The sequence below is a fragment of the Puma concolor genome, chromosome A2 (genome assembly GCF_028749965.1).
Source record: "Puma concolor isolate L17-30 chromosome A2, mPumCon1.1.hap2, whole genome shotgun sequence".
Taxonomy (NCBI): Eukaryota; Metazoa; Chordata; class Mammalia; order Carnivora; family Felidae; genus Puma; species Puma concolor.
In genome coordinates, this window is record NC_141668.1 from 44,192,389 (window position 1) to 44,205,691 (window position 13,303).

A 13,303-nucleotide genomic window follows, 5' to 3' on the forward strand; every position below is an offset into this window, starting at 1 on the left:
CCTAAATCAGCACCCCCCCCCCTTTTTTTTGGCTGATAAAACAACTTTAAATTTCAAGGTCCACATACTTCAAGAATGGATTCATAAATGCCGCCCTCCAAGGGCAACCGCGGTGTCACTGAACTCATGCCAACCTGAGGCCTCGAGGCTCAGCCTGCTCTGCCACATGTTGCCTATGGCCTTCGACCAATCCCTTTCTGTAGGAGGCATTTAATGTCCAATGCAAGGTGTGCGTAGGAGGGGAGGAGAGATGTTCCCAAAAGTGCCTTCCCTCCCTCTCTTTCTATGGTTCTTTCTTTCAACTAAACTCTCTTTCCCTTTTAATTACTTCCAGACGCACAAGCTTTTGGTTGAAATAACAAAGCTAACCCTGAACAGGAAAATAATAATAATAATAATAATAATAATAATAATAATAATAAAATCGGAATTCCTCCTACTTCCCCGCCAGCAGGACCATGGAGCCAAGGTGTGCGCAGGGGCGGCCAGCGTCCCAGGACGCGCGCAGGGATTTGAGTGGGGCAGTGAGCCTGTGCTGCGCGCGGGGCTGGTTAGGGGGGCAAGGGGTGCTCCTGGGGGATGCACGGGATGCAGGGCGCAGGGGCTGCGCGCGTGGGATGCGCGAGGGGACCGTGCGTGGTGCGCGTGGAGGGCGCGCGCGGGGCCGGGGCTGTCTGGGTCTCAGGCCCCTCCCTCCCGGTTTCCCGGTCGCCATGACGACCGGGCGGCCCTCAACGGCGGCGGGGGCTGGTCGTTGAGGCCGCGACCCGAGCCAGGCCCCAGCGGACCTCGCCCGACTGGGCTGGGCCCGCGCCAGCCAGAGACCCAGCTCCATCTGAACAGGGACTATGAGAAAATGGTCGGGCAAACGAGGAGTAAGCTCAAAGAAGCGGCTTCAGAGCCGGTGCAGTCCCCGCGCTCCGTGCAGTGCCGGCGGCGGCGCCGGGCCACCGGAGCCTGGGAGCCGGAGATGGAGGAGCCGCAGGCGGAGACGGAAAAGCGGCAGCCGCCTTTGCCTGTAGGCGGGGGGAACCTGCCGGGGGGCTCCCGGGATTACTCGCCGCGGAGGACCCGAAACCTGAAAGCGCAAAATTGCATGCAAATGGAAGTGGTCGCCAAGACCCTTCTCGGCCGCTTCCAGTTCCTCAGCTGTTTGCTGGAGCAGCTCCGGGAGAAGGTGCTGCAGTTTCGGAGACGACAGGTCAACAGCAGGACCTCCTTCGGCATAGGTGAGCAGAGGGGGGCGGGGGCGCCCGTGGCAAGGCCGGGAGGGCCTCTGAGCCCGGGTTTGAAGCGGTTTGGCTGAGTCTTCAAGATCAGTTTAACAAACAAGCTTAGCAGTTCTAATGACAAGGTCCAGCTCTGGAAGATCGCTGAAGAATTCCAGCCCCCCTGGTTCTTGTTTTAAAACAGAGTCCCGGGTTTGAGGGGGGGGCATCGTGGTCACCCCCTGTGCCACCACCAAAATGTCGTTTTAATCAGGGCAGCCATTTATCACGGGTTCTAAAAACGATAGGCTACTTCTTGGGGGCACCCATGTTCCTCTTGTACCTTAAAGCAAAATAAAGTGTTGGTTTAATTAGCTGAGAACCTTTAATAGTTTACTTCCATCTTGCTGTAGAGCTTCACTGCTTGGATTTGGGGAATTTTTTTTTTAACGCACTTGAAAGATTGTTTATTTACATTCTTCATTTTCTGTAGTTTAAGAGTTAATTTAAATGTTGCCGTGTCAGTAAAATCAGATTTGAGCCTAGTCCTCGTTCAGATGGGCTACTGATGTAGGTTGAAACATGGAGAAATGTCTGCTAATGTAAGTTGTTGTGATTTCTTTTAGTCATAAGCTGACTGCTGATGTTAGAGAAGAATGGGTCTCCACATGTGGGGTATTAACAAACACGAGAGGAATAATAGATGGGAATTCACACTTACATTTTATCAGATGTGTAGTTGTGGCAGCACATACATCCCACATCCGGAATCAGCGTGGACACCACGCTGTTTCACCAACCCAAACACCAGCTCCTGAGCACCCATGTCTGGCACACTGAGGGCATTCCCTGAGTGCTGGGTGAAGTAAGGACTGAATATATTAAGTGCTAGGAGAGTTCAGAAGAGGAAACTAACACTTTAAGATGGGAAGTGGGAAATAAGGTCAGCAAAGACTTTTAGGAAAAGGTGGGATTAGAATTGTGATTCAAAAGTTAACATCTGGGGGCGCCTGGGTGGCGGTTAAGCGTCCGACTTCAGCCAGGTCACTATCTCGCGGTCCGTGAGTTGGAGCCCCGCGTCGGGCTCTGGGCTGATGGCTCGGAGCCTGGAGCCTGTTTCTGATTCTGGGTCTCGCTCTCTCTCTGCCCCTCCCCCGTTCATGCTCTGTCTCTCTCTGTCCCAAAAAAATAAATAAACGTTAAAAAAAAAATTAAAAAAAAAAAAGTTAACATCTGGCTGTGTGAGGCAGAGGATAGCAAGTATTAGAGGCCCGAGGAATGGCATAATTGAAGTGGAGGGAGTAAGAAAATATAAAGGTGAAGTAAGACTGCAAAGGAAGGTGACAAAAGTGGGAAGTAAGTTCACAGGGTGGGCTGGGATGAGCAGTGGAGTGTCTAACCCAAAACTTGGGTTAAGGAATTTGAACTTCATTCTGTGGAAGCAACTGATGGATTCTTTAAGGAAAGAAAAACCAAACCAACTTTTTTTTAAGGAGATGAAATGCCCGTCATATAAAATTAACCATTTTAAAGTGAACAATTCTGTGGATACATTCACAGTGTTAGCCTTGAATAATTTTAAAATCGAGTGACATGATTAACATGGTAGTGGTTTGTAAAATGGACCCATGACGGATGGAGAAGAGCAGAAAAACATGATTGGAATACCAGAATCAAGGCAACAGTGGTCTTTTTTTTTTTTTAATTTTTTTTTCCACGTTTATTTATTTTTGGGACAGAGAGAGACAGAGCATGAACGGGGGAGGGGCAGAGAGAGAGGGAGACACAGAATCAGAAACAGGCTCCAGGCTCTGAGCCATCAGCCCAGAGCCCGACGCGGGGCTCGAACTCACGGACCGCGAGATCGTGACCTGGCTGAAGTGGACGCTTAACCGACTGTGCCACCCAGGCGCCCCTGGGCAACAGTGGTCTTAGCGAGGGTGGCAACAGCAGGACTGGAGAGGGGAGGGGAGGGGAGGACAGAGGTGAGAGTCCAAGGAAGCATATTGTGAGCGCTGGGTAGGTGGTGAGGTAGATGAGGTGGGAGGACAGGGAGAGAGAAAGTTCAGCAATGAGGATTATAGATTTGGGAATTATCCATGTAGAAGTGAGCTGAAACTTGAGGATTGAGATTCCCATGAAAGAAAAGTGGACAAAGCAGAGATACTTGAGAAAACCCCTTCTACTTAGTTTTCAGAGAGGAGAGGAAAAGGAAAAGCCAGATATGCATATAAAAACAGAGGCCAGAAAAACTGGAAGAGTTGGTGTAATAAAAGATGAAGCAATCTAAGAATCTGGTCAGATGCTAGAGAGAGGTTTGAAAAGCATAAAAATTTAAAGAGGCCATTGGTCATTAAAAAAAAAAAAAAAGACCAGGAACATAAAAGAAAGACGTTGTGCAAGAATCTTGGCAGCAAATGGGGTTATGGGTGGGGGAGAGAATCTGTCATAGTTTGAACTGAAGTGCTGTTAGATCAACCAAAGTGTTTTAAGGCTTAGGAGAATTGAAGGCTGAAGGGAAAGATCAAGGGGAGAGGGTGAGATTCAGGTTCCAAGAGAGGAAGTAGTTGAAGTCTTGGAATCTTTGAGAAGAGTGGAATTAGAGGCACAAATTTGAGAAGCTAACTGGAAAAGAGAGAGATACTTCCTTTGCTGAGATAGATGGTAGAGAATAGCAAAGCAAGGATTAGTATATACAGAAATGTTAAAGTGGGTATAAAAGAAGTTAGGAGTGCTTGTATCAGATGATCTCCGTTTCAGTGAAATATGAGGCTAGGTCACTTTCAGAGGTGAGATTGACAGGATACAGGGATCAGGAGACATGCTTTTTATCACAGCTTTGGAAGGGACTGTGATAAGCACTTCATGCGTTTAGAATATTGGCTTCATTACACCTTATCATTTTATCAGGTGTGGAATGTGGGGTAAAGGGAAGGAATGAGAGGCATAAGAATATTTTGAAGATTTTTGGAAAGCTAGATGGCTCAAGTAGGATATTTGATCTTTTCCCTTTCCTTAAACACCATTTTTAAGAGTTTTTGCCACTATATGTAATTGCCTAGAGAGTGAGAAAGAGATTATAAATATAAGTTGAATGAGGTAGTATGTGTTTATCTTAAGGCTAATGAAACCTTATCAAAGGGGCATCTGCTTTAAGTTGAGAGAGCAGGTATAGGTTTAATTTCAAAGTGGTTCAGAGTATATTACATATGAGATAGAAAGAGCTAACATATGTAATAAATATATACTTAAAAATTTTTTTTAACGTTTCTTTATTTTTGAGAGAGGGAAACAGAGTGTAAGTAGGGGGTGGGGCAGAGAGAGGGGGAGACACAGAATCTGAAGCAGGCTGCAGGCTCTGAGCTGTCAGCACAGAGCCCGATGTGGAGCTGGAACTCACAAGCCGTGGGATCATGACCTGAGCCAAAGTCAGATGCTCAACCGACTGAGCCACTCAGGCACCCCTGTACTTTTTCTATAAAGAGCCAGGCAGTAAATATTTCAGGCTTCACAGGTCACGTACAGTCTCCATTGCCTGTTCTTCTTCCATATCTGTACAACCCTTTACAACCCTTTAAAAATGTAACAAGCATTTTTAGCTTGTGGACAGTACAAAAACAGACCAAGGGCTATAGTTGCTGATCATGTAAAATCAAGTAAATCTTCTGAGAAGTATTAAAGAGTGGTTGGGACCAGATGGTTAGGAACATGGAGAACAAGAGCTGGAGAAACATGGCTGGGAATTTTTTTCAAAATTGCAATTTATTATTATTACTTAATTTTTTATCGACTTATTTTGTTAGTCTAGGTGAGTAATTTCTTGAATTTTTAAGAGGCTCAAATTTGTGGTTTGCTAAAATGATTTGCCAGGCATATTTGGGACAACCATAAGAAATATTATTATAAAATCTTGGAGAGGAGACAGGACATTAGGAATAGCTGAGTGAATTCACTCCTCTGTGACAGTAACAAAAGTACTTGGAAAATTGTCAGAATCAATTTTTCAAAATTTTACAAAAATAACCAAAGGGTTACAGTACTCTAGAGAACATGTATTCAAAAAATGACTGCAATTCTGTAAGAACAGCAGAGTTTGTGGCGTTTTATCTAGGCCTCATCCCGTGCCCCTTCCCCAGCTCTGTTGTATCCTTGAAAACAAGCAGTGTTCCAGCCACCAGAGGAGTCATTGTTTGGAGCTCCTCAAAAAAATCTCCATACCCACAGGAGTGTCACTGTTTGACCTGTCTCCACGCCCTCTGTTAAAGCCTCATTCATAGGGCGCAGACAGGGCAGCTCTAGATGGGTCTCCCAGGCCAGGTGTCTGGGAGCAATCAAAGCTCCACATATAGGGGCTTTCAGGTGTGCTGCTGAGGAAGGCATTTCCTGCATTTAACAATCTTCTGATGAGCTCGAGGGAAAGTGGTCTACGGTGGCTCCTGTAGGCTAGATTCAATTCTGAAAGGATTGAGCTGAGCATAGTGTATATGTGTGCTTGTTTTAAAAATTTTATTGTAAAGGAATAGAGAATAAGAGGGAGAAGAGAGAATAAACTGAAAATCACAAAGAAGCACAAAATCAGTAATTTCATCACTCTTTTGCAATTTATGGGAATGAGATCTAGTCTTCCAAATCTTCCTTTGCTCCTCTGCCCTCCCTTGCAGAGGTGAGAACTATTCATAATTTGTTCTATGTCTGTTTGTAAATTTTTCCTGTTTTATACAGATGGAATTATTTAGCCATCTTGCTAAATATGTGTGCTGTCTTAAGGCATAGAAGGGAATGCATTTGAAGTACTTGTTTTAAGGGTATATTACAATAAAGCAGCTTTTAATGACTTTTTTGTTTGTTTTTCCAGCTGCCTTTGTGGGAGTTTTGCACTGGTAAGATTAGTTACAGTTTTAAATGAATAAAAACATTTGGATTCAAAATTGACATTGCTGTTTGCATACAAACAATAAGACAATAACCGCTTGCTATGTGTATATAATATCTGTGTGCCAGTTTACACATATTTGTTATTTAAAAAAAAAACATGTGAAGCAGCATTTACAAAATAGATGCATTAAAGGAATAGTACTTATGAATTAAAATATTTTTGTGTTACCCAAGGATTCACCACTATATTTCTTAAATATCTAGCTTTCTACTGTATTATGCATGTTTATTTCATCTAAAAAAAATTCCCTTATCTTACAGTAAATGTGTGTTGTTAGTGACATAAACATAAGTTTCAAACATAAAACATAAACATAGTGACTAAAACATAAGTTTTAGTAACACTTGTCAGCTGGAAATCAGGTAGAAATGAAACTAAAGATGCTACTGTGGTATTACAGAATTAAATGAGCACGCACATGTACGTTATTTTACACAAGTGACCTGTCTATAAAAACTATATGTAATTTAATATTTTTCCTCTGATGTATTTTCATTTCTATAAGAGCTCAGGAATTTTTACTCTTAGGAAGAGTGGGATCTGCCTCACATATTTTCAGTGCTGTTCTGGCCATTTAGTTTGCAGGGAGATTTTGATTCTAGAACTAAGGCTGTAATGGTAAGAAACATTTCCTATAGCTAGTGTTACCCTGGCATATGTATGTCTTACATGTAAATCAAGGTACGTGAAGACAGGGTTGATATATAGAAGTTTGCTTTCTGTGTATTTGGAAAGCATCTACTCGGTAAGTTAAGGATAGCAGAATTGCTATTTATTATCACATATGCTCCTATTTTCACTACACGGCTGTTTTCTTGCGTCTCACTAATAAAATATCTTGACATACAGTTCTGTGTCTCTTTGGCACCTGAAAGTTGATCCCTTTTATAGTATTTATTTTAAAACTGCTTTAATCTAAATTTATTTTTTTTAATTCTGCATGCTTTTTGATAGTTACAGAGGCATTTCTCCAACCTGTTACATTAGAATCACTTGTGAAACTTAAACAGAAACTTGCCTCTGTTCTGATTTAGAGACCTGGAGTGGAAGAAGGGTGGTGCAGAGAGGGAGTTTTAAAATTTTTTTTTTTTTTTAACATTTATTTATTTTTGAGACAGAGAGAGACAGAGCATGAACGGGGGGAGGGCCAGAGAGAGAGGGAGACACAGAATCGGAAGCAGGCTCCAGGCTCTGAGCGGTCAGCACAGAGCCTGATGCGGGGCTCGAACTCACGGACCGTGAGATCGTGACCTGAGCTGAAGTCGGACGCTCAACCGACTGAGCCACCCAGGCGCCCCAAGAGGGAGTTTTAGATATACAACTGTGGCTAAGGAATTTCACCTCTGTACACACTGAATTATAAATGCCTAAAAATATACAAATTATTAAGCAAATTGTAAAATTATCTCATTTATTACAAAACTTTATTTTTTTCATGGTTTTTGTACTTTAATACTTTAGTAATGGTTTTGAAATGTTCTTATTCTTAGAATATGGTGCATCATTTTTTTTTTCTAGGATGCATTTAGTAACACTTTTTGAAAATGATCGTCATTTTTCTCACCTCTCATCTTTAGAACGGGAGATGACTTTTCGAACTGAAATGGTTAGTTTCTTATAAATTAATTTGTAGTTTAAGAATAGTAAGACTATAAGGTGGAAATATATTAGGAACTGAAATGAATTTTTGTTGAATGCACTGTTTCTCAAGCTACAACTTAGGTTTAATATTTAAATAGAAAATGTTTTAGGATTCTTTTACTTATGTCATTACCCTACTCTTCTAATGCACACTTCTTTTAAAGATAGTAAAGATCACTCAGAAGAGCTGGGGAAGAAGGAAAACAAAGACAACATTTAAGAAGCGATATAGGCGTGCCAAATGTTACCAGAAATTTCTTATCCTCACCACCGTTCATTTCCAGAACTTTTTTTATTATTCCAAACAGAAACTATACCCATTAAAAACACCAACTTCCCCTGCCCCTCTCCCCAAGCCCCTCATAATCTCTGTTCTACTTTCTGTCCTTGCAGATTTATCTGCATACAATTTTTGCCTCACCCACTGCTTTTTGAATCTCACCCCAATAGCCTCCTAAAACCTTTGAAGAATTGGATACATTTAGCATATTTGTGGCATTTAAATTTTTAACATACATACTATTTCCAAAGGGAGGATATAAAATACTATTAAATGAATTGTGTAGCTGTGGGTAGGGTGTGGGCTTTGATGACAATAACTGGATTCAGATAGCAGGTCTGTGCTTCGTTGTCTGACGGCTTGTCAGTCAACCTCTCAGATTCTCGGTAATCTCATCTGTCATCTAGAAATAATTCCAGCTTTACAGGATTTTATGGAATATGAAGGGAGATCATGAATGAAGCACATAACACAGTACCAGGCATAAAAATAACAGCTGTTGTTAACAAAAACTTATTTTTATATTTTTCTATTTCTCTAAGACTTACGCATATTAAATATTCTTTCATTGTAGTGTTGTCTTGCCCTCCTAAGGAGAAAGGAGCAATCCTTATATGAACTCCTATTTTAGCAACCAAAACTATGGGGAAATGCTCTTTCAGACATCAGCTGAAACAGAACTTCAATCTAGTAGCCTCTAGCATTGTTTGATCTGTTAATAACAAAGTTTTATGAGGCAGGAATGAGTGTAGAGTTGATAATGCTTTTGGAAGCATGTACTACAAGCAACGTGGCCCTTTATTTGCTTTTTTTTTTTTAAATTTTTTTTAAGTTTATTTATTTTTGAGACAGAGAGAGACAGAGCATGAACGGGGGAGGGGCAGAGAGAGAGGGAGACACAGAATCGGAAGCGGGCTCCAGGCTCTGAGCCATCAGCCCAGAGCCCGACGCGGGGCTCAAACTCACGGACCGCGAGATCGTGACCTGAGCTGAAGTCGGACGCTTAACCGACTGCGCCACCCAGGCGCCCCTGTTTGCTTTTAGATTTTAGGAAGAAAAGCAAGAAATTGATGAGGAAAGTAATATTAAACAGCATGCTTTTGTTAATCTCTGAATTTTAACTAAACAGCACTTTTGCTGGCCTAATAAAGTCCTTATTTCCTATGCTAGCATAATACGCTCAGATAATCCCCTTTTCAGGACTGCGTTTGTGTCATGAACAGTGGTCAGTTGACATTTAGTTAGCTTTCACTTTGTGCAGAGCCGTTAGATGGAGCTAGAAAGTAAGTTGCAAGCCTGAATCATGTCTCATCTTTGCTTGTGACCATTGCATGTTGTTAAGAGGTGGAAAAAAGCATATGCAAAGTTGTACAAGGAGATGAAGCCTTCTCTGTTTATGCCAGAATTCATCAGATTTCAGCCTCTAGGAATCTCATAATGTGGGGGCAAAATCAGGCTTGCTGGAATTACAAATATATTGTATTCCTGTTTTTGTTTTTTTAACGTTTATTTATTTTTGAGACAGAGAGAGACAGAGCATGAACAGGGGAGGGGCAGAGAGAGAGGGAGACACAGAATCTGAAACAGGTGCCAGGCTCTGAGCGGTCAGCACAGAGCTCGACGCGGGCCTCGAACTCACGGACCGTGAGATCATGACCTGAGCCAAAGTCGGACGCTTAACCGACTGAGCCATCCAGGCGCCCCTGTATTCCTGTTTTCAACCATAGTCAGAAAAATTCCTTGCAACATTTAACCACCCCTCCACCTGTTTTTCAAGCATACAGAAAATATGAAAGAATAGCACAGTGACAACCTGAAAATACATGCCTTTTTTTTTGAACCCAAGAATGCAGTAACAAGGAGAAATTAGGAAGTTTTACTATTGACTTTTTCCTTTTATTCAGAAGAAATTGTTCTAAAAACTTTCATATTTAATTATATCAATAATTTATACTTTTTAAAGGGACTTTATTATTCCTTCTTCAAGACCATTATTGAAGCACCTTCATTTTTGGAAGGACTGTGGATGATTATGAATGATAGGCTCACCGAATATCCCCTTGTAATTAATGCAGTGAAACGCTTCCATCTTTATCCAGAGGTGAGTACTATTTGGGAGAAAATATTTGTAGATGATCCTTTTTTTATCAGATAAAAATAGTAAGTAAGCACAATGATGTCATAAAAGGAAGGAGACCTTTAAGGCTTGTTGTCCTTATAGTTGAGCAGAGAATCAAAAATTCCTCTCCTAAATTTTAAAGACTCCAGAAACTAAGCTGACATAAACTCAAAGAAATGAACGTTCGTGTGGAAGTAATGACCAGCATACTTAGAGGAGCCAAATGGGAAGGAGTCAAGATGTGTCTAAATGGGGATAGTCTGTTGGCTTTTGAGACCCTGCAAATGGGCAATACTGGTCTCATGAAGGGACACTGAAAGTCATGAGCACTAACAGCGACCTTGGAGTTACATTAATAAAGCAAGATTTATTTAGTTACATAGTCAGAGGTCTATGAATATCTTCTAATGCTTAGCCTAAAAGAGTATGGATTTTCTAGTCTGCAGATTCTAGAAATTGGAAAAACGACAACAAAAAATTAGTTCAATTTTTGAACTCTTAAGATAAATGCTAATTTAATGTCATGGTATGCACTACTTTTGAGTTATCTCAGAATCCAGCACGTTTGTTAAAAATTAGTGCTTTTTAAGCCCATTTCATATTGTATAGCTTTAAAAAATTATTATTCCTTTGATTTTGAAATGTTGAAAATTACAGAAATTTAGAGAAAAGAAGTGAATGTGTGATCAACCACTTGGAATAAATAAATGCTATTCTTTTGTAATTTTTGATTCAGGTATGTTAAAGCATTATAAATACAGTTAGAGTCATCTTTGTTTTGCTTCCCAGTCTGGTTTGCTCCTTCACCACTCCCACAAGCATCCACTACATGAGTATAATGTGTGTGCCCATCATTCCTGATTTTCAAGGATTGCTTCATGTGTTTTTATAAATCCATACAAATGCTGTCACACTGAGTAAAGCACTCTACAGCTTTTTCCTCACATTATATTTTTGAACCCTGTGTATGTGTATATTTTTTCTTTAATTTTAACCATTTTATTAATTGCAAAATTATTTGTCCATTTTCCTCTTTGTGGATATTTAATTGTTTCCATTTTTTTAAATAGTCCCAAAGTGTATATTCTTGTATATTCATAGTATATGTTCTCTAATTGTGTATAGGTGCAAGACTTTTTGGTAGGATATGTTCTAGAAGTAGAATTACTGTGTTATAGAGTATGTGTTTAGTCAACTTCATCAGATACTGCTAAATTGCTCTCTGGAGTAAATGTAGCAATTCACACTGCTGTGTAGGAGTATGTACTTTTCCTCTATCCTTACTAGATTCCAGTTTATCAGAATTTCTGATTTTGCTCTTCTAATTGCTGTGATATGCTATTTATTTTAATTTGGACTTGTGGAGCTAAGAATATTTTCATTTTTAATAGTCATTTGGGTTTTTTCTTTGTCACCACTTGATGGATGTTTTCTTATTGCTTTTTTGGCAAAATTTATATATGTTGTAGAGTAATCCTTAGTAATATGTGTTATACATATATTCTCTCTGGCTATTTTTTGTTTATTTAATCAGTTTTGCTGAGGTATAACTTACATGCAATAAAATACATTCATTTTTGAGTGTACAGTTCTTTGAGTTAAACGTTTGACAAATGTGTAAAACTGTGTAGCCACCACAATTGAATTCTGAAACATTTTCATAATTCCAAAAAGTTCCTGTGTGCTCCTTTGTGCTCCCCCCACTGAGTTATCTCATCAGAGGAGCAGTGAGATGGAACATCCTTACTTTGTTCCTGATTTTAGTGGGAAAGCTTCAAGCTTCTCCTCAGTAAGTATAATTTTAGCTGTAGTTTTTTTGTAGATATTCTTGATCAAGTTAAGGAATTCCCTGTATTCGTAGTTTACTGAGAGTTTTTTTTTTTTAATCTTCAATAGTTGTTAAATTTTGTCAATTGCTTTTTCTGCATCTATTGATATAATCTTGTAATTTTTCTTCTTTAGCCTGTTGATATGTTGGATTATATTAATTCAGTTTCAAATGTTGAGCCAGCTTTACATACTGGCAGTAAATCTCACTTGGTCTGGGTATATAAATCTTGTTATACATTGTTGGATTTGATAAGCTGATTTTTTTTTTTTTTGAGGATTTTTGCGTCTATGTTCATGAAAAATGTTGTTTGTAGTGTAGTTTTTTTTGTAATATCTTTTTCTGGTTACCAAACCAAAAATGCTGGCCTCAACAAATGAGTTCATAAGCGTTCCCTCTGCTGTATCTTCTGGAGGAAATTCTAGAGAACTAGTATACTTTCTTCCTTAAATGTTCGGTAGAATTCAGTAGTAAACCCATCTGGGCCTGATGTGTTCTGATTTGGAAGGTTATTATTGTTAAATTTATTTAATAGATATAGTCCTATTCAGATTGTCTATTTCTTCTTGTGTGAGTTTTGGCAACATTGTGTCTTTTAAAAAATTGGCTCATTTAGATTGTGAAATTTATGGGCAAAGGGTTGCTCATTACTTTATTATTTGCTGAATGTCAGTGGGATCTGTAGTGATGTCCTCTCTTTCCTTTCTGATATTAGTAATTTGTGTCTTCCCTTTTTTTTCTCAGTTAACCTGGCTAGAGACTTATCAATTTTATTGATGTTCTGTTAGATGCACGCATGGTGAGGATTATGTCATGTGGAATTGACCCCTTTATTATAATGTAATACCACTCTCCACCTGTGACAACTTTTTTATGGTAAAGTCTGCTCTGTTTGGGATTAGTATAGCTACTCCCACTTTCCTTTAATTAGTGTTAGCATAGTATATCTTACTCCATTTATTTTTAATATATAGGTGTCTTTATTATTTTTTTTTTTTAATTTTTTTTTTCAACGTTTTATTTATTTTTGGGACAGAGAGAGACAGAGCATGAACGGGGGAGGGGCGGAGAGAGAGGGAGACACAGAATCGGAAACAGGCTCCAGGCTCTGAGCCATCAGCCCAGAGCCTGACGCGGGGCTCGAACTCACGGACCGCGAGATTGTGACCTGGCTAAAGTCGGACGCTTAACCGACTGCGCCACCCAGGCGCCCCACAGGTGTCTTTATTTTTAAAGTTGGGTTGTTTTTTGTTTTTTTTTTTTTTAATAATATATGGTTGTGGGGCACCTG

At 40.1% G+C, this 13,303-nt stretch overlaps 1 protein-coding gene across 1 annotated transcript in view; it reads left to right on the forward strand.

Annotated features, from left to right (window-relative positions):
- Nucleotides 1–694: 694 nt before the first annotated feature.
- DPY19L2 (dpy-19 like 2) overlaps nucleotides 695–13,303 on the forward strand; it is a 99,028-nt gene continuing 86,419 nt past the window's right edge. The window contains exons 1-4 of the mRNA XM_025929673.2: nucleotides 695–1,229; nucleotides 6,064–6,088; nucleotides 7,663–7,750; nucleotides 10,029–10,166. Of these exons, the coding sequence (XP_025785458.1) occupies nucleotides 857–1,229; nucleotides 6,064–6,088; nucleotides 7,663–7,750; nucleotides 10,029–10,166 (624 nt within the window). The 5' untranslated portion in view covers nucleotides 695–856. The remainder of the gene's footprint in view (nucleotides 1,230–6,063; nucleotides 6,089–7,662; nucleotides 7,751–10,028; nucleotides 10,167–13,303) is intronic.